The sequence below is a fragment of the Electrophorus electricus genome, chromosome 12, assembly GCF_041902795.1.
Source record: "Electrophorus electricus isolate QZ-2024a chromosome 12, ASM4190279v1, whole genome shotgun sequence".
Lineage (NCBI taxonomy): Eukaryota > Metazoa > Chordata > Actinopteri > Gymnotiformes > Gymnotidae > Electrophorus > Electrophorus electricus.
The window spans coordinates 20984178-21003421 of record NC_137508.1 but is presented as its reverse complement, the minus strand read 5'-3'; the positions used below and the strand labels follow the sequence as shown (position 1 = coordinate 21003421).

At 46.5% G+C, this 19244-nt stretch overlaps 3 protein-coding genes across 6 annotated transcripts in view; 1 reads left to right on the top strand and 2 right to left on the bottom strand.

Annotated features, from left to right (window-relative positions):
* pcnx1 (pecanex 1) overlaps positions 1 to 9917 on the bottom strand; it is a 29051-nt gene extending 19134 nt beyond the window's left edge. For 2 of the 4 annotated variants that reach the window (XM_081724148.1, XM_081724149.1), the window contains exons 1-6: positions 9548 to 9917; positions 7499 to 7713; positions 6149 to 6254; positions 5419 to 5455; positions 4494 to 4559; positions 1744 to 3381 (exon numbers count right to left, since the gene is read on the bottom strand). In XM_081724148.1, coding sequence (XP_081580274.1) covers positions 1744 to 3381; positions 4494 to 4559; positions 5419 to 5455; positions 6149 to 6254; positions 7499 to 7713; positions 9548 to 9700 — 2215 coding nt within the window. In that variant the 5' untranslated portion in view covers positions 9701 to 9917. The remainder of the gene's footprint in view (positions 1 to 1743; positions 3382 to 4493; positions 4560 to 5418; positions 5456 to 6148; positions 6255 to 7498; positions 7714 to 9547) is intronic. The other 2 variants (XM_035531480.2, XM_081724150.1) reach the window with 1 other exon arrangement.
* Positions 9918 to 10413: 496 nt separating this feature from the next.
* On the bottom strand, positions 10414 to 14193 carry med6 (mediator complex subunit 6). Its single transcript, XM_035531893.2, has 8 exons — positions 14138 to 14193; positions 13640 to 13799; positions 13372 to 13463; positions 13150 to 13232; positions 12379 to 12487; positions 12145 to 12260; positions 11469 to 11496; positions 10414 to 11248 (listed from the first exon to the last, which is right to left on the bottom strand). Exons 1-8 carry the CDS (start codon positions 14157 to 14159, stop codon positions 11118 to 11120), a joined length of 741 nt encoding a protein of 246 aa, XP_035387786.1. The 5' UTR covers positions 14160 to 14193; the 3' UTR covers positions 10414 to 11117.
* A 1819-nt stretch (positions 14194 to 16012) lies between these two features.
* On the top strand, positions 16013 to 19238 carry ttc9 (tetratricopeptide repeat domain 9). The gene is made up of 3 exons (XM_035531894.2): positions 16013 to 16823; positions 17370 to 17552; positions 18226 to 19238. Exons 1-3 carry the CDS (start codon positions 16361 to 16363, stop codon positions 18306 to 18308), a joined length of 729 nt encoding a protein of 242 aa, XP_035387787.1. The 5' UTR covers positions 16013 to 16360; the 3' UTR covers positions 18309 to 19238.
* Positions 19239 to 19244: the final 6 nt, after the last annotated feature.

The following is a 19244-nucleotide window of genomic DNA, read 5'->3' as shown; positions in this document are numbered from 1 at the left end:
TTCATTACATTTACAGCATAGACCAGCCGTTCTCAGAGGAGCACTGTCGACCACCTCACAAGACCTGAGAGAGAGAGAGAGAGAGAGAGAGAGAGAGAGAGAGAGAGAGAGAGAGAGAGAGAGAGAGAGAGAGAGAGAGAGAGAGAGAGAGAGAGAGAGAGAGAGAGAGAGAGAGAGAGAGAGAGAGAGAGAGAGAGAGAGCTCGACCAGTATGACTGCTTCTAAGTCCGATCAGGCGATCGATTTAAAGATGTTCTGGCCACACCACTCAGCACATCAAACACACACCCTCCAGATCCCTCTTCTTTGGACTCACGGTGACTGTTGTCCCTGGTGAAGCACACGCAGGCTTCCTTGAACAAAGCTGGATTCCCTAAACCAACACCTTAATCGTTCACCTAAGATGACACCATCGAGGCAGGCAGGGATTGACTAGGAACGTCTCATTTTGGTGGAGAGTACCTGCTGCAGTCTTCAGTCTTAGCCTGCCAACCAATAAAGATGAACTACTTCACCCATGTTACACTGTAGCTGGTGACAGGTTCAGCCATGGACTTAAACCATCGGTTATTAAGATGGGGACCAATTTAACGCATACATTTGTCGGGGTGGGGGGGGGTCAAATAAATAAATAAATAAATATTTTTAAAAGATTTAAATTGCACTTCAGTGAGAGCAGCTGCTTTCTAGTAGGCTGCACTAGGCTGTAACATACTGTATATGAATATAAACAGCCATAGATTTAGGCTATTCTTATATTGGAGTTCATATGAGAACCTAAATTATTATAGGCTTCTGAATTTAATGTAGCAATTAAAACACAGGTCCATGATTGGTCAGATTTTCCCAGTGGTTAGGGACTTAACTAAAAGGCTCAGGTAGCATAATACGACCTACATGAGCAAAAGGAAGATAACCAAGGCTTACTGCTAAAACCAACTTTTTTCCATAGATAATTAAACCGATGCTTACAACCGAATCAACCGTCATTTTCTGTCTGAATAGAGTGATTACGATCCTATTTTTCTTGCTCACTTAAATCTAACCGCAACTCCTTGTCTGGTCCGCTCCAGGTCAGGTGAAGTCGCCATGGCGACTGCCACGACACTCTTGAGCCTGAACGAAACCCAAAGTGACCCTGCCAAACAGATGACGCTGTCTCGGGTTCACCGGCAGCTCCGGGAATCGCGTTGCATCACTGCTAGTGTTTCCGTAGTGAGCCATCGATGTGTGAGAAAAGCGGGAAGTTTCGGGCTCTTGGGAACACAGCGAGTGTCTGAAACATCAGCCAGCCACCGTCTAAACACACTTGGCTTTCGATACAAAGCACCAGACACGGGCTTAATTCAAAGCAGAGCTTTTAACGCTTCTGATGAGGCTGCTGTTAAAAGACTGGACTCGAACAGTAACCAGTCTCTCTTTGATGTCCAGAGAGAAATGCAGCCATTGAGATTGGGACATGCACTGCTGTCTCTGAGTAGGACACAAGTGTGTGTGTGTGTGTGTGTGTGTGTGTGTGTGTGTTTGTTTCAACAGATGCGAGAGCTAGTCATGTGGAGAGCTACAACTTTTCCAAGATAATGAAGAGAGATTACACAACAGGGTGTTGCCAAAGGTCAAAACACTTTTCTCTTATTTCTACCCCATGTAACACCGTTTTCCTACAGGATTGTCTACACAGATCACAAGGTTTTGAGTACACGCAATGCTTGTTCATACGTGTGCGCGCGCTCACGCACTCACCTTTAGAGGAAGTGGAAGCAGCCTCATGGGCTTCGCCGAGGGCGACGGGACAGGGAAGGCTGTTTCTGGAGCGTGTGACAGACTCCAGCTGCGACGCCCTTCCCAGCAGCGACGCCGCGTCCAGCACCTCACCCTCCTTGGCCTCCAGGTCTGACTTGGAGGTGGTGAGGGGACCGGGGCCCGCCGGTGCCCCCAGGCGGTGGGGGTCATTAAGGCAGGCGGTGGTGCTGCTGTCCAGACTGAGCACGCGGGCGTGGGTCTTGGCACTGCCGGAGCTGGCTGGGCGGCGTGACGCTCGCCTCTTGCCCCGCTCCCGGTCCTTCTCGCCGGTGCGCAGCCGGGTACCCGCTGCTCTGGCCCGCAGCAGGCCGTAGCAGGCGTCGGTGGGGGACCGGCAGGAGTGTGAGGTGCTGGAGGAGGAGTCGGTGCTGAGCTGGTGGGTGGAGAGGAGGCTAGAGGTGTGGCTCAGCTCACTCTGGTCGCTGGAGTCCTCCTCTCCTTTGGCGAACATGGCCGAGCGAGGTTTCGCCATGCCGCGCACGCAGGCATAGTCACGGTGACGGCTAGCGTCGAAGCTGCTCGCGCGTTTCTTTCCGTTCCGGCGGCGCCCGCTCCGGCCGGCGCCAGAGGAGGAAGCGGCACGGTGGATGGGATTGGCTGATTTGGGCTTCACGACATCTCGCGCTGCCTCCTGGTGGGGATGGGCGGGGCCAGCAGTGGCATTTGCACTAGACCCACCCTCTTCCCCAGGCCCCTCCCCTTCCTGGCTGGTGGTCTGCAATGCATTCGTGGGGGTTAGGGGGTCGTTGGTGGCTGGTTTGGGGCTGAGTTCATTGGCGTGGGGGTTTTTATTGTCTTCCCCCGAGGCCCGGCTGGCGCTCCGTGTGTCGCCGGGTGCTCCTGCTCCCCTCTCGTCCCCAGAAAGCGAGAGGAGGCTCTCCACGTGGGTGGAGCTGGTCTGTTCGCTGTGCAAGCTGCTCAGAGTGCTGTTGGTGTCACGGTCTGTCCCGCTGCAGTAGCTCTCTGAGGACCCGGTGCTTCGTGTACTCAGGCTCCTCAGACTGTCTGCACTGTGCTCTCCTCCCCCCCTCTCCCTCCCCGCGCCTCTACCCAACGCCCCCCCACGCATTCCCTGCACTTGGTACAGTCCAGACCCACCGTCTCCCTCACACTCCCCCTCCCCCGTCTCTCTGGAAACGGACCGCGCTAGTCTGCGGTGCTCTCTTTTGTGGGGCCTGTAACACTCTGCCCCTGATGGGGAAGGCACGCCCAAGTCCTGCTGCTCCTGACCCTCTAGTGCCCTCTGTGGCCTGGAGGTCTCAAGCTCAGACACAGGGTCAAGACCACCCCTGCGAGGAGGAGGGTAAAGACTGAACTCAGGGACAGAAGGATCTGGAAATGCTGACCCAGCGGAGCTTGATGTGCGGGGGAGGCCGCGAGGGCGCGAGGACTCTTTCCGGAAGGACTGGGAGTGGGCGGGGATGTGAGCAGTAATCTCGGTGTCACAAGAGGACAATGATTGGCTGAAAGGGTGGGGGGTGGAGCTATAAAGGTCTTGGGCCAAGGAGGTGGAAGGCTGCATGGACGCGAAGGAGTCATTGGAGACAAGGCAGTACATCTTTGGGTCCGACATCAAATCTGAAGAGAAATATACAAAATTCAAGGCCTCATTAGCCACTTGGTTTACAGCATGTATAATTGGGGCTGACACTGCGTGATAGCCACTCCGAGGATATAAAGGAGTGATCATTTTTAGTCCAGGAGTTTTCTTAGGATGAAGATGCACCAGCAAGCCCAAGACTCCATCTGTCCCCCATAGTGACAGAATGGCTATTGGCTTGGCAGTGGGCGTATGGGTGGAACATTCAAATCTCTGCCCCACCCACAGCCAGATGGGCAGGAATGTGGCGTGGGCTGAGAACTCTCTTCTGATCAGTGATGGCACTCATTGTGCAGCTAATGGCGATGGTGCTCCACTTTCTCTGGCTCCTGTGGCACACTGACTTTATGAGCCTAGTTTTTTAAAGCCAGCTGTACAACTGAAACCAGGTCAATAACCATTTAGAAATGAAATGAGAAGATTTTAACTAAATTAAAAGCCCTTCTAATCTGTGCACTGCCTCAAAAACCCTCAATATATCATTTATTTGTACTACTGGATTAATGTGCGCTCTTTAATGGTGTCAAATCTATGAACAACCATTTCACACTGAAGGAGTGATGCAGCTATGGCAGGAAGTTGCTGGAACAACTTCCTCCCTACAGTTGGTGGGATGATGGGGATCACATGGCTTTGACAGGTTCGCACACTTGCAGTAGCCCAATGCCGAGCCAAGACAGTCCCACCGCTGTGTGTTGCTGCTAAACCTGGGCATGCAATCAACACCCAAACATGATGGCAGCGCTGGTAAACCACCAAGCTGTCAGAGGATCCTTAATATGTTCTGGTTGTACTGGCCTTAACTCGCCTTCGCTTTTCCAGCCAGTATAATTAAAGGAACAGCAACCGGCAGGTGGGAGGAAATTAGTAAATGAAGTCTAGTAAACGAAGGCTAGATGGTAGCATGTGTGCACACAGCTCAGTGAGGGTTTCAACTCCAGCTAAAACCAAACACCAATTCCCCACCAAGCTCCAGATGAAGAACAGGAAGTGTGCTTTGGGGAAGGAATTTTACAGTAGTTTTACTAGTGAAGGGTGTAGAGTTGCATGGCACTAAGCGAGTTCTCAGATCTACAAGGATGACTCTCACCTTGGTCCTGACTGCAGCTCTGAGCAAGACTCAGGCTGATGTCATCTGAGGTCTTCCTAATATCACCTGCGGAGAAAGGCCGTGAGAGAGAGAGAGAGAGAGAGAGAGAGAGGATAAAATAGGAAGGTCAGCATTCATCACTTATTTATTCTCTTCAACCAACCTCCCACACAGAAGATGACACGCCACTTCATTGGAATTAACACACACACACACACACACACACACACACACACACACACACACACACACACACACACACACACACACACACACACACACACACACACACACACACACACACACGCAAGATATGGAGGGATCAGATCCCCAATAACTCCATCCATCACACTGAAAGATCACTAACGATCTCATCACCTCATCGTCCACTACAGGAGTCTGTTTGGGCAATGGGTCTCGACCACAGCCTGAGCATGTTTGGGGACCAATGACAGAAAGCGAGAAGGATTTACACACACTACCCGAGTAACATCGGCCATGATGGCTCATTAGCTCATGACTTTGCCAGCGAGCAGAGCCACAGTCGCACCAACCACACACTGGAAACAATTAGATTACAGTGCAGCTGAGAGACACCATCACCGCAACAGCAAACAATGCAGCAGGGATGGATTACGTGTGCACACACACAAAAGAATAATAGCCACATTAAATAGCCTGTGATAGATGATGCCTACTGCCAAGAGATGACACATAACAGCGAGTGTGGAAATACTGTGGCCAAGACGCACACACACTCGCACGCACACTCTGGGGGAAGACGGACTCAACAGCACAAAAATAAAAGGCTGTCGGGTTATTTGAACATTCTGGGAATTATTATTATTATTTTTTTTTTTTTGTGGGTGGGTGGGAACCATGGCAATTGCTAACATGGGAAACACGTGTGTCGAAGGAGTCTCACCTTTGGCTGCGGCTGGACCCCCACGAGAGGATGCAATCTGTATCAGAGAGAGAGAGAGAGAGAGAGAGAGAGAGAGAGAGAGCGTATGTATCAGATTCCTCAGCTATGTTTACTCAATGCTGGATAAACATAGTGTCACCTGATACGCCTCACGTCACCCGACACGTGATCATGCCCCTCGCCCCCTGGTTGCTCATCAGACCAGGCCAGGAGCTGGGAGGCCTCTGTTTGACCCGGAAGTGGTGTGAGGATACAGTCAACTGTGACTCAGCTTGAACATCATTCCTAAACTCCCCATCAGTGCTGCTATTTATCGGAGTGCGATGGAGTGAGCGCGCGTGCACGCATCCACAAACACCCACTTGCATCATTACATAGGTCTGATATCTAGCTCTAGAGCTCTGCTCGCTTGCAGCCTATACCGTTATCTTTCAGGACATTTACACGCACACACACACACACACGGCGTGCAGTGGCCTAGAACACAGCACTCCAGAGATCTGAGGGTTTAAAACTAGCCTCAGCTGGAAGGCAAGGAGGCTTTGGCAGGGCACGGCTGTGGGAGCTCCACACAGACAAGCTCTAGTAGAGAGAACAGCTAGACCGGCAGGGCCGGCACAGCGGCCTCTAACCGAGCAAGGGGAAACCGCAGCCGTCCATAACTGAGTCCTCCTACAAATGCCCCAACTGATAATATCCAAAATACACACACAAATCATCTCCTCCCCACCTGGTGGTTAGAGTCCATCCCTGCGTAGGAGTTCCGTGAGCTGCAGTCGACTGGAGGAGTCTCCTCCTGTATGAAGTCAGCCATCTCAATTCCTCCTCCAGGATCCCTGCAACTCACATGAGCACACAAGCAAACAAACAGGTAACAGTTACTTAACAAGCGTCAGGCCTGTTCTGCTTTAGTGAGAGCTAGGGAGTTAATGACACCATTTATGTTCCTGTGGCAGCAAGCACACAGTGCCCTCCCCCTCCCACGTGCACACACAAACCATTCAGCGCTGGGTTTTGCACGGTACTCTCTAGAGAGCTGCAGAGCCCAGCACTGGTGTGCATGTGTGAGACGCTAATATGGGCTACTCAAGCTGGGGACAGGAGTACCAGAGATCTGGGACAGCAGAAGAACGCAAATCTTCTCCCAGTCAGAACTGCTGCCGTGGCACATATAAACCAGCAGGAATAAGCCTCCGGGTGTGTGTGTGTGAGGGAAACTGAATTTGTGCTGTTATTTCATAAGCAGAACGCTCATTAACCTGGTCTCCATAGACACACCTGTTCCATTTTAGGAATATTTTTGGAAGAGGCATGTTTCAATAATGCCCCTAAATTTAGGCGGGGCCTCCTCACAAGAGCTCGTCCCAAGAAACCTCGGCTGTAAATTTTAGAAACGCCAGTACTTATGGGAACAAAGGTTTGGGGGAAAAGAATGGCACTGCTTCATTGGTTGAACCTTCACTCGACCCTCCCCCTCTCATGTGACAGGTGGCTGAACCAATGAGCACTTCTGAGCCTCATGGGTACGTTTTATAGATGTATGATTACATTCACACATCTGTTGTGTTACACTCAATCCCACGCAACCACAGGGCCACTCATGGCTGAAAACGGCTAACAAACTCTGCAATAAATAGTAAACTGTTGTGCCCAGTATTAAGGTGAGGTTTTTGTTTTGTTTTTTTAATTTATAATTCATTTTTAACAGTTGATCAGTCTACCATTGTCTAATAGGGGATAATCCTTGACATCACTGTACATGCTAAAGCACCTCAGCACAATCACCAACCAAAGCAAACCAAATATATTACTGAGCAGGGTGCATCTCAAAACAATGCCAACCAATTTAGGAGTTTTAGACACTGACCAGAGCAAAAAACTTTCACCTCCACAAAGAAAACATTTCTCTCATGTCTTTCATATGCCTGTTACAAACTTCTATAAAACTAAAAAGCTGTGGCCAAAGCTATGGCCGAGATAAACCCATCCCCAACGTGGTTTACAGTGGAGAAACAAAAAACAAAACAGAGGGTAAAGTCAGCTTTGGGGACCACGGCCTGAGGGGAGGGGTCTCTCTCACCCCGGCCCATTGGAGTTGCCCTGTCGCTGGAGGGCGGGGTCTCGCTGGTGCTCCGCCCCTGCCCCATGACCGTGGCTGCCTTTGGCCCACCGCTCGACCACCTCGCCCTCATCGAGCGCCGTGTGCAGGCGGTAGTTCACCATCTTCAGCAGTGCAAACACAGCAGCGATCACACCGCAGTATATCCCCACGATGACCATGGTGGGCGGCAGTGCCTACGCAGGAGAGAGAAAGAGCAAAGCAGAACGCAGACGTCATAAGTGGGCTTCATTGTTTCAGCCATGAGTATCTAATGGAGTCGTCTTAGTTTGTGCTGTGTCGTTATAAACGCTTCACCGTCTGCAAAGAGAGTACTTCAGTCCCGTTGGATCAAACAAATGTCGAGCCACATACACATATGATCAGTTCTCAAGATTTAAAAACACATTGTGTCACGCTAGGCCCAACTGAACATGAGCGTCCTATTCATCTGCTTCGGGGGAACGTGGGCTGAGCACGTTCTCAGCACGAGCCTCAACGGCTCAGCTGGCCACTCTGGGAGTTTACCTTTCCATCCCCAGTGTAAATATAGGCCAGTGGAGTGCGACACAAGCCTAGATACTGCATGAAAGTCAGCTAATCAAGCTCGGATACATATTACGATGGTCTTGATGAAAACAGGCCACAAGAGTAAACATTAGGTTGCTGCCACATGTCATGCCATCTACTACATTTTTTATCATCTCAGAGTATATGGAGTTAAAAGGACATAGTGCTAGACGACAGGGGCGATGGCCAAATATGCCAGACCATGCGGGAGTAAAACAGGCATAATCACAAGGGATTGTTATTTGATTATTACAAAAATGGTTCATTCTAATTGGTTTGGGAAAAAAGAACAAAATTCTCATACATAAAATATCTAATGGAGACAAGAAAATGAGATGAGTTTAATTACTGGGTCTAAAAAACAACAATAATAATTACAACAGATATTTTCCAATATCTGTTATATGTGGAGCGCATGACTGGCTGAATATTGTATTATTCTGCATGTTATTGCGCAACACTGCTGCCCGAACTCTTCTCAGCGATCATCCCAAAAGAATAGCTTGATTTCCGCCGTTTTCCCCCAAAATAGCTATACATTTGGCAAGAAAAACTAATGTTCTAACCAGTAACTAAACAAGCTATCGAGATCAAAAAGCTCGTCTGGCCAGGCCACTTGGGACATATGCCAATCCAGTAAGCATCAATAAGCATCCAGTAAGCTATAGTTTTTCACTATCTGACAGTAAAAAATAGTTTTTACTGCTGACAGTCATTTGTTCCTGTTGCGACATACAGAAATAAATAGCTATCGATGCTGATGACTCATGCACTTTTGTTAACGCCGGCCAAACTGGGACAGCAACTTACTCCGCCAGCTAGAAATCGTAACGCTGTCTTATCTTGAATAGTGGCGTGAACGTTCGTGGTGTAGGTTGGCGAATGCTGGCGATCTGGCACATCTAAGCAAAGCCAAGCTGGTGGAGGGCTGACTAGCCAACCCTGCTTATTAGCTACTGGCTTCCTAAACGGCTTGCTAGTGTCTTGGCCATCTGACTTGACCAAGTTGACACCTCGACGGTATAAACGACCGCACCTGACATTAACAGAAGCGAACAGAAGAAATGTCAGCCAAACAAACCCCCCAAAACAAAACATCATGACAAACTGAAAGGCTTGGGATATTAAGTAGGTTGGACTTTAACCAATACAGAAATAAGCAACCATCAAACAAAGAACGTGGCTATCACTAACTGTCTAGCTAAAGTCCACAACAAGCCCCAACCGCAGCTTAGCTTAGCTTGAGCAACCCAGCTAGCGTTAGCATAGCGAGATGACCGAGCTGCGTAACCAGCTGAATAACGGTCCGAGGTTAGCTCACTCGCTAGCGTAACGCTGGGCTACCGTTAGTCTCCAACACCACCAAAAACCTCGCATATGAAACTAACACAACGCAAAATTCTCTCTTAACTGAACAGCCACGAAAGTGTAGTTCGCAAATTCCAATCCGAATGAACTCACCATATAAAGGGTAAAGGGGAAACATAACAGGAAGAGCCAGATATATAGGTGCAAGGCATTGACGAAGGTATTTTGATGAGGGTCGTAATACCATCCGCCCGTGATAGAAGCCCAGACCCCTTGTCGCAGGATTTGGAGAGTTTGAGAGCCCATTTTATTAGGATCCTAAAAGAACAGCGAGGGAAGCTAGCCGTGTCGGAACATGACGAACAGCGCTGTGTTTTCAGACGCTAGCCTGAAAGTCCCCGCTACAGCCATCTTCTCCGCAGCTAGCTAGCTTCGAGACTGCTCTCAGTCCTCCACCGGAGAGCCTCCTGTCCCACCACGCCCTGCGTCTCCTCCACCTTTATGCTCAAGAGAATCAGAAATGGACAGAGAGCGGGAGACTAAAAATAGAAGCAAGCTGTCTTATTCTATTTCGCCCCCCAGTGGCGCAATCGGGCGTTGCAGCCCAAAAACATCTGGAGGAAAATCTGAAGGAAAAAAAAAATGTCGAATTTTTCAGCGGATCACAGTGATCAGTTATTTTCCCTAACCTTCTCACACGGTAATTCAGTATCATTTGAAAAAATGCATTCAGGAGTCCAAATATTAAGAAAAAGGAATACGAGATGCTAATGAATGCACTGAAGTAAAACGAAAGCTAATCTAGGCTGCTATTGTAACAGTGTAGCTTGATGTAGAATATGTTAGTAAGGACGCTATAAATTTACACAGGCCGTTAAAGTAGATTTCCCCCGACCCACCGATTTGACTTAAGTTATGTGATATTTTTGTTCACATCCAAAACGATATTTTATTAGTTTTTAAGATATGTTAATATTTTAATGACTGTGACTACATTCAGCAGTAATTCCTATTAGTAAATAACCGCGTCCCATGTCTATACACGCAAATCGAACTAAATAACTATAATAAACCAGAGTATTTCACCGGGATTTGTACATATTATCGCTGATTCTCTGAAAACGAAAATATATTGTCATGATTTATCTTACCATAACTAGTTAGGGAATACATAAAATAATTCGTTTATAAGACTAAAGTGAATTTGTTTTCAGCAGTGATGGAGATGGAAAACGTATTCGAATGCTGAGCAAAAGAGGACACACAGCAGGAGCCCTTCAATTTAGCAGATGCCCACTAAACTAATTATAGCCCTCAAAGCAGCTGCTTTTTAAACACAGACACTCCGTCTTATATTAAAAGCTAATGATTTCTACAGCGATATTCAGTAGGCACACGTCGATTATACACCATTTTCTAAATCATTTTTATTACCATTATTTTGGAACATTTAGCTAAACTCTCAAATGGGGTTTGCACATGTGTCTAAATGTGTAAAAAAATATTTACATAACAAACATCTTAGAATTTTAACACTTGAAGAGAAAAGAAAATCCAGAAGGTACTAGAATAAAGGTTACAGGTCTGTTCTGCAGTTCAGGAGCTCCAGCAGCACACGACCGTCTGCCAGGAATGCATGCAAGTGTTCATCGTGCAGTGCTCCAGAGACAACCCAGCCACCCTCCTGCACCAGCTCAGGGTTCCCCGTATGTGCACACGCAGGTTACTGGAGGCGCGCTCGTTTCTCGGGTGGGGCTTTGCTGGCTCCGGAGGGGGCGGGGGTCTTAGTAGCCGGCTCACGTTCTTCCTGCTTAACTGCTTCTGCTGGCAACTCGGGCTCTTTCCTTACCTCCACTGGGGGAGGGGGGGAGGGGGGGAGGGGGGGGGGGGTGCAGGGCGAGAGAAGGTCTGTAATTATTTTTCTCTTATCTCTTATAGGATTTAATAGTTAGTTATATATGAAAGTCCTGCTGAAACCAACATCAAGTGGGCCTTTGCTGTTTACATTCTAGGCACTGACAGATTTCTTAAAAAACTGGAATCTTATAAAAATTGTGATTTTTTTTTTTTTTACCTGGAATGGGCTTCTCTCCAGGTTTAGGCTGCAAGAGAGCCAGAAAACAAAAATTAATGCATTTACTACATAGTGAAAAGGGTGAGAACATTTCAAAAGACATCAATTACTGCAGACATTACACTAAACCAGGGGTGTGGGAAGAGTGTGTGTGTGTGTGTGTGTGTGTGTGTGTGTGTGTGTGCGCGTGAGTTTATTTACATTGTGCAGAAAATGGGGTTGGAAAACTGAGCAAAGCCACATAAAGGTTACAAGAGACCCTCTAACACTTATACTAATTAGTCTCTCCATCACAGAAATACCCCATCAGGATGATGATGTAAGGATTAATCCTGGACAAATTCATTTTTTGCTGAGCTTCGTATTTTACACCATTATTCTAGAGATCACAGATTGTACAACTGATGAGAATATCATTGTTTATGTTGTTAAGCTCTCTTAAAGCAGAAGACTGGAGCAGAACAACTCTGACTGCTCTGCTGAACATCTCACACTGCACACACAGAACTGAGGGCTGCACAGTATCTCCTGACTGGAATTCTTCTAGAATTTTAGAAAATGCCCTAGACAGCAAAATAATATCAAATCATGTAAAGTCAAAGCTGCAGTGTTGGTATGAGAGAAAGAGAGTGAGCGAGTATGTGCGCGTGTGTGCACGCGCCTGTGTAATAGACACCTGATAGTACAGTGGTGGAAACTTATTCCGTAGGTCCAGCAATAGGGCGTCCACTCTCTGCCTCTGAAACATAGAACTTGGTTCCTCTTTCTTCTTAGACTTGGGCTTTACTTTTTCTACACACACACAAACAAACAAACAAACAAACAAACAAACAAACAAACGATGTTATGAACTCATTTGGCAAGTTGGCACGTGTGAGAAACTGGGTTGTGAATACAAGGAGGGCATCACCTCGTTCTTCTTGGTCTTTGAAATGCCACCAGTATCCTTTTGACGGGTGATAGCGGCAGAAGGACATGGCCTCGTCGAATGCAGATTGGATCCCGTGCACTGCCGACAACTGCACACAACACAGCTCACATTATTGTCATCTGTACCGCCACAAATGTATGGTATAATAAAAATATTCACCGCTCCAAAGTGTAATGAAAAACAAGCAGTTAAAAAAAAAAAAAAGACATAGCAAAGATGCACTAGATAGTACAGTATTTACATCAAAGACAGAACAACAGCACACAGCAATAAAAATAAGATCAGCACAAGAAAGGCATAACAATGATGAGCAACATAGATCAAAAAAGAATGGCTAGACAGAATCAGGAAAACTAAACCTTTGCCCTCTGTGTGCTTTGAGGCTAAAATATGTAGGGTAAATGGAGTGATCGATAACATACATGCAGCGGAGTTAGCACTGTCACAGGAAGAACAAGCCAAAGAACAAATAAGGTTTTACAGCATGCTCAAGGCCAAGCAGCAGCTGCCAGACAGCAGTTCAAGATCTAACTTGACAACACACAGCAGAGATACTGGAACATTCTCTTTTTAAAAAAAAAAAAAAAAAAGGTTGGACAGTACTGGAAAATTCAGTACTGAAATGTCAGATGCCAGGAAACACAATAATTTTGCAACATGTACCCTGCGTGAATCTCAAAGGACCTTAAATTTTTTTTTTTTCCATTCTTTCAACCCAGGTCACACTTTTCAGAAAAGATTTTAACTCACCACTCTAGAGCTAATGACTGAGCCAAGGTCTGGAGCCTGGTAAACCACTCCAGCAATTATGTAATAGTCAGCCACTGGGATAACTTCAGAGAAAATATAAGAACAGAGAGCGACAGAAGCAGCATCAGTAATTATTTGTCACCATTTTTCATTATCTTGGCTATAGTGGTATCTGAAGAACTGGTGTTTCGGTGCAAAAGCACCATCACCGGGTGCACTCACCTTGTGTGGGCGACTGTCTTTGCTGTTTCCTGACGATATACAGGATTGGTTCCTGCGCATGGAGCAATATATACTCCACGCCAACCATCTGACTGCACACAAACACAGCACATGCATTTCCAATTCTAAATCTTTCCCAGAATATTCTGGTAATTTATAAACATAACATTTAGAAAAAAAACAAATACACACAACCTTGGTTTGACAGTTCACATCTGATAAAGGGAAAAAGTAAAGAATGTGGCTCTTTTAAAGAGGATGAACCTACTTGAGGTGGTCAAGGGTGAGTCTCTGCATTTTTACAACCTCGTTGTTGCATGTTCGGTCATAAAAAGGGTTGCTCCGCTCAGAGAAATAGTCGAGGACATTGCCTGGGTTCAGAATTGGCACCCAGCCGCTGTCCACCCACGATATTCCGAGTAGATTATCTGAAAAAAAGCATCCGATCACAGCTATAATGCCCAGTTGAAAATTACGTGCCATGTTAAGATATGTTATGGTAAATCTCAACATGATAAGAACAGATCGCGCCATTCCGTTTAAGAACAAGATCACATTTAGCCTATTTCCAGATAGCTTTGTTGTGTAGTAATTAGCTGGCTAATCAATTAACCCCTCGTCAACAACGGGAATAACATAATCGAGTAAAGTGTAGCCTAGAGCTACTCGACATCGTTTAAGGTACAATTGCTTTATAATACAATAATAGAACCACTGGTACCTAAGGGCAGTACATATTAGTTCGAAAAAAAGAAAAATTAGCTACCTCGCAAATCCAGAGACGCCATGTTTTTAAAAACGCATGATAATGACGAAACTTGTTTGTCGCGCTCATATGACGAAATACCTCCCCCCGCCTCCTCTTTGATAAAAAAAACCCGCAAGATGAATTTTAATTAATTAACCTTTTCCTCTAAAAGCTGAAACATAATGAACTAGTCTAACAGCTTACTAAACGGTGCATTTGCCAATACATACACACATAGAAAAGGATTCCATCTGGTCCGTCAGGTTATTTTAAGTACTTGGTGTTCAAAGTTTTTTTTCCTGACTGACAGACTGACACTGAAGCCTGACTAAGGCAGGATAGTAAAACATGGTAAACCACTGAAATCCAGTTTTTAATGGGAAACCAGTATTTTGTGCAGTGATTTCATAATGATTCTCTGGCTTAGAGATGGATTTTTTTAGGTTCGTGTGCAGGCCTAAGCTTCCATTATCCCAACTCTGTCTAATATGTTAATATGTATATTGTGAACAAAGGCTATTCTAAAAATGCCCGAAAATAAAATTAATCCAGCTAACTGATTTGGCACACAGAGACTGTAGTATGGAAAACAATGATTAGATATATGTGTTGCGGTTGAGCTACAGCTAGGGTTCAGATTTCAGCACTGCTATGTACTGCCAGCCTTTGGAAGACCCAACCGCCACAGTTTCACTGAGAATGCGGCACTGTAGGTCTCCTCCCCGTTGTTATGCTGTCAGCAGGACCCCACGCAACACTCCTTCAAACCCAAAAGGGCAGCATTACCTGTAGTTCAAAGCGACTCAGATGCTGCGTCTCAGCTTTCAAACCTGTCATTTTTGTCATGTGACAGGTGATCTGCATTACACATAAGCTGTAAATTGAAAATGAGCGAGTGAGGGAGGGAGGGATCGAGGGAGTGAATAGCTCCTCCTGCTGCTAAATTAGAGTGAGTGTGGAATGGAGGGGCCCCCACGCCACACCATAACATCTTAACAGTGCCATCTGCTCAGACACACCCAGTGTCTTACCACACAACAGCTGCATGTGGCACGCGCACGCGCACGCACACACACACACACACACACACACACGCACGCACACACACACACACACACACACACGCACACACACACACGCACACACACACACACACACACACACACACACGCGCACACACACACACACACACACACACACACACACAAGCATGTTGTGTCCTGTAGGGAACATTATTAACAAAACCAGAAAGTAATTCCCCCAAAACCATTTGTGTCAAAAAATAAATAAATTGCTCTACTACAGCCAATTGCCCTCTACAGCCAATTGCCCTCTACAGCCAATTAACTCTTACAACCATAGTACTTTTAGTTTTAGCCTTTATTCTATTCATCTGACTCATTTCATTCAGTTCAGCAGTGAAACTGTGACTAACTGTGACGAACTATGTCTAATTAATAGTCTAATGTCACTACTGGAATCTAATTTAAATTTGTGTCTTTCACTTCAGAGTTTAGGGGCTAAAGAGAGAGAGTTCTGCAATGCAGAAAAAAAATATTAATTTATAGCATACAGGCCTACTCCAGTTCATATAACATAAGCTCCAATTCTGCTCTCATAATGCTTCCAACAACGCATAAGATTATAATTTTTTTAAATTTATTTTTTAATCAAACTTGCAGTGAAACGGCGCTTTGCAGGGTGGTAATAAATCTTAATTGACCAGTTGCTTAGCCACCTTCGTAGGTGGACAAGAAAATCAATTTTTCCACGGTTATGTTGCGGTCGTCTAGATTTACATCGGAGAGACCTCGCAAGAACTGCATTAAAGACGTTATCGGGTAGAATCCGTGGTGTCTCGTAGGCAGAACGAGCACGACCACCTGCGTCGTCGAGGGATGCGCGCGCTCTCCTCCGCTCGAGGATCATTCTGTCGTTCGGAAGGCGACGGGCCAGGCTGACCGGCATCGCTGCGGTAGTGACGGGGACCTATCGAAGTCGCTCAGACTTATTTAGAGTCGCTTATTCTGACACTACAGGAATGACTGGCTCAGCCGCCGGCTCGCCGCACTGACGGGAACACCGCCGTACGGAATCGAAATTACAAGGGGATGTAGTGGCGCGGGGAAGAGCGCGAGCTCACGGAGCCAACCGCAGTGTCAGAAGCGGGCGGAATCGAGCGGTTTGATATCGTGTTGAGGAAACTCGTGTCGGCTCACCGCGATCCGCTTAGGCAGAGGGATGAGTCTGGACAAAGCGGTCTATGAAGGGAAACCCCGCGCGGACGGCGACGCGGAGGGGGTGATTAGCAGCGGAAATGTCGGATCGCCGCGGCACCCAGCGTGCGCTCAGCCCCCCGGCGGACGGAGCCGCGACGCGCGTTACCAGCAACACTGTCGCCACCACGGAGGTTCGGTAGTGAAGCAACCGCCACATAATGAGCCCGCGGACCTGGTGAAGCGCGCTCTGGATTTCAAGACCCAGGGTACACAGTGCTACAAGGACAAGAAATACCGAGAGGCGATCGGGAAATACCACCGCGCGCTGTTAGAGATGAAAGGTCTGTGTCGCGTGCTCGGCGACCCCGACGTCAACTCGAAGTCCCCGTCCTCCGTGCTACCGGGCATTAGCAAGTCCAGCCTTACCGACGAGCAGAAAGGCGCGGTGGAGAGCGCGGAGCTGGAATGCTACAACAGCCTTGCGGGTAGGTAAACCTGTAGCGCGCGGGTTTTTCTTTCAGCAAATGACTGACGCGAACTGCATGCAGACAGTAGTAGACATATGCTGTATATTTAAGGCATATGAAAGCCTCTAAGGGGTTTGAAATAAATTCTGCTTACTTATGCATAAACCATCAGTCACGTTCAGTACTGGCGTTTTAGACTTTGAGGTGAAACGGACTACAGAGCCCTAGTAAATACAATCTGAGTCATGCAGGATGACATCACTCCGTAGCCAAGCATATGTTAAATCAACGTGGACTGACACGTAGACATTCTAAACTTAAGCGCTCGTTTGCCTTATATTACACTTAAAAATTAAATTGTTTATCATTATTATTATTATCATTATTATTATTATTATTATTCAGTGTATAATGCGCTTTTCATAAACCCAATGGGCTCATTTTAACATACAAAGAGAACAAAAGAATACCTGAAAATAATTCATTCTAAACTGATACGTGTTTATTGTTCTTCTTTTCTGCCTCTCCCTTCTTTTTGCGGTGTGGCTGTTTGGGTGCATCTAGCCTGTCTGTTACAGATGGAGTTGGTGAACTATGAGCGGGTGAAAGAGTACTGCCTGAAGGTTCTAAGGAAAGAAGGAGAGAACTTCAAAGCATTGTATCGCTCAGGTGTTGCTTATTACCACTTGGGAGACTACCACAAGGCTCTACACTACCTACAGGAGTCCCACAAACAAGAGCCCTCAGGTCAGAGCACGACACACACACACACACACACACACACACACACACACACACACACACACACACACACACACACACACACGCAGAGGGAGTCCACCTGTTATTTCAGGTTTTGTTATTTCATGTGCTCACTCAATGTTGTCAAAGTGTTTTTTTTTTGTTCTCTGAACAAAGACAGACATCAAAGCCTGACCAGACAGTATACAGTAAATTGTTAATACTTAAGGAAATATAGTACAGAAGAATGCATTTTCTTTGCCACTTCATGATTTGTCTCTGTGTCTCTCATTTGTAGTGTATTTCCATTTTTGTGGAGAGTACATCATTTGTAGAGACTTGTTGACATCTATATGGTCCTATTTGTAGAAATTTGGAAGCGTAATACATACATTCCCTGGTGCAACATATTGATGGTTACAGTAAGACAAGTTAGTTACAATATGGTTTCAATAAGGCAATTTGTCTTACTCAACCAGTGCTATTGTGTTGCTATGCAATGCCATGGCATCTCTGTGCAATATCTGTGTTGCTATGCAATCATGTGTCAAGACTCATTTGATACGACCTAGAATTCTTCCAGCTGACGGCCATGAATTGCCTTCGTTAATGTTTATAAAAATGAGTCTTTGTGTTTGCACGTGTGTGTATGTGTGACATGGACGGATGGGCGCTGCAGACACCAACGTGATCCGCTATATCCAGCTGACGGAGATGAAGATCCGCCGTGTCGCACAGCGGGAGAAGAAAGAGTGTCCGTAAGGTCTTCCCTCCTTCCTGCCATCTCCCGTGCTTGGAGTTCCCGTTCACATCGCCAGCCGGTTGGAGTCCCGGCTTCGGCCCATCCCCCTTCCTGTCCTGCGGACACCGCGCCTCTGATCCTTGCCACTAGCAGCTCTTCATGATGTCGTGAACGTTGTCATGGACCAAGACTTTGGCTTGCTGCGTGAAGGCCACGTGATGTCAAGTTTCGGGTTAGAAGCTGGACCAGACGCCGGGTCTTCGTGGCCAGTCACCATATCCCCACAGCTCCTCATGCGTGTGCTCCATTTGTGAGGTGGTCCCTGATTTGTGTAAAGCATATCTGTACAGACCCGAACCGCAAGCTCGACAAAGCAGTAGTCACTTTTGTTTAAGTGTGAAAACGAATAAATCACTCGATGTGGAGTTAGGTAACCCATACCAACAATCACACACAAACCTAATTAAAAAAAACCTGGCTTGCTGGGACACATTATAGGATATCACATTCAGGATCTCTGTTGCCCCCATTGAACTTTAGTACAGAGCATCTCATCAAACATCAAACATCTCAAATCCTTTAGCACCTGCCCTACATATTATGAAACGTGTGTATTTTCTACATGTCTTCACTGAACAGATGGTGTAATACAGTACGTGCTTAAAAGAGCACTCAAAGATCTGTGAGAGAAACATTCTAGTTGGAACAACCAACTCACTGTGCCACTTAAAAGATCAGATCACTTTGATGTCGTGACAGATAGGATTTTTCTACTCTGGCAAGAAACCCATGTTCACGTTTTAAGTGTCTGAAAGCACAAATAACCACGGAATCTGTGCTTGGCTTGAAATGCTTGGAAGGTATGTATTTCTTCCACGTATCATATTGAAATCCAGAATAGTCATGACAATGTTAAGTGCAAAATAAAGTTTGTGTTTATTGGTATTGAAGTATTT

Bases quoted from the DNA above. Each gene is read 5' to 3' on its own strand.
- med6 (XM_035531893.2), bottom strand. From the start codon at position 14,159: ATGGCGTCTCTGGATTTGCGAG. The intron at 12,488-13,149 runs GTGAGTTAAAAT...TGTTGTGTGCAG, and splicing joins CAGTCATTAGCTCTAGAGTG to TTGTCGGCAGTGCACGGGAT. The intron at 11,497-12,144 runs GTGTCTATTACA...GCTCTCTTGCAG, and splicing joins TTCCACCACTGTACTATCAG to CCTAAACCTGGAGAGAAGCC.
- ttc9 (XM_035531894.2), top strand. From the start codon at position 16,361: ATGAGTCTGGACAAAGCGGTCTATGAAGGGAAACCCCGCGCGGACGGC. The intron at 16,824-17,369 runs GTAGGTAAACCT...GGGTGCATCTAG, and splicing joins ATGCTACAACAGCCTTGCGG to CCTGTCTGTTACAGATGGAG. The intron at 17,553-18,225 runs GTCAGAGCACGA...TGGGCGCTGCAG, and splicing joins CCACAAACAAGAGCCCTCAG to ACACCAACGTGATCCGCTAT.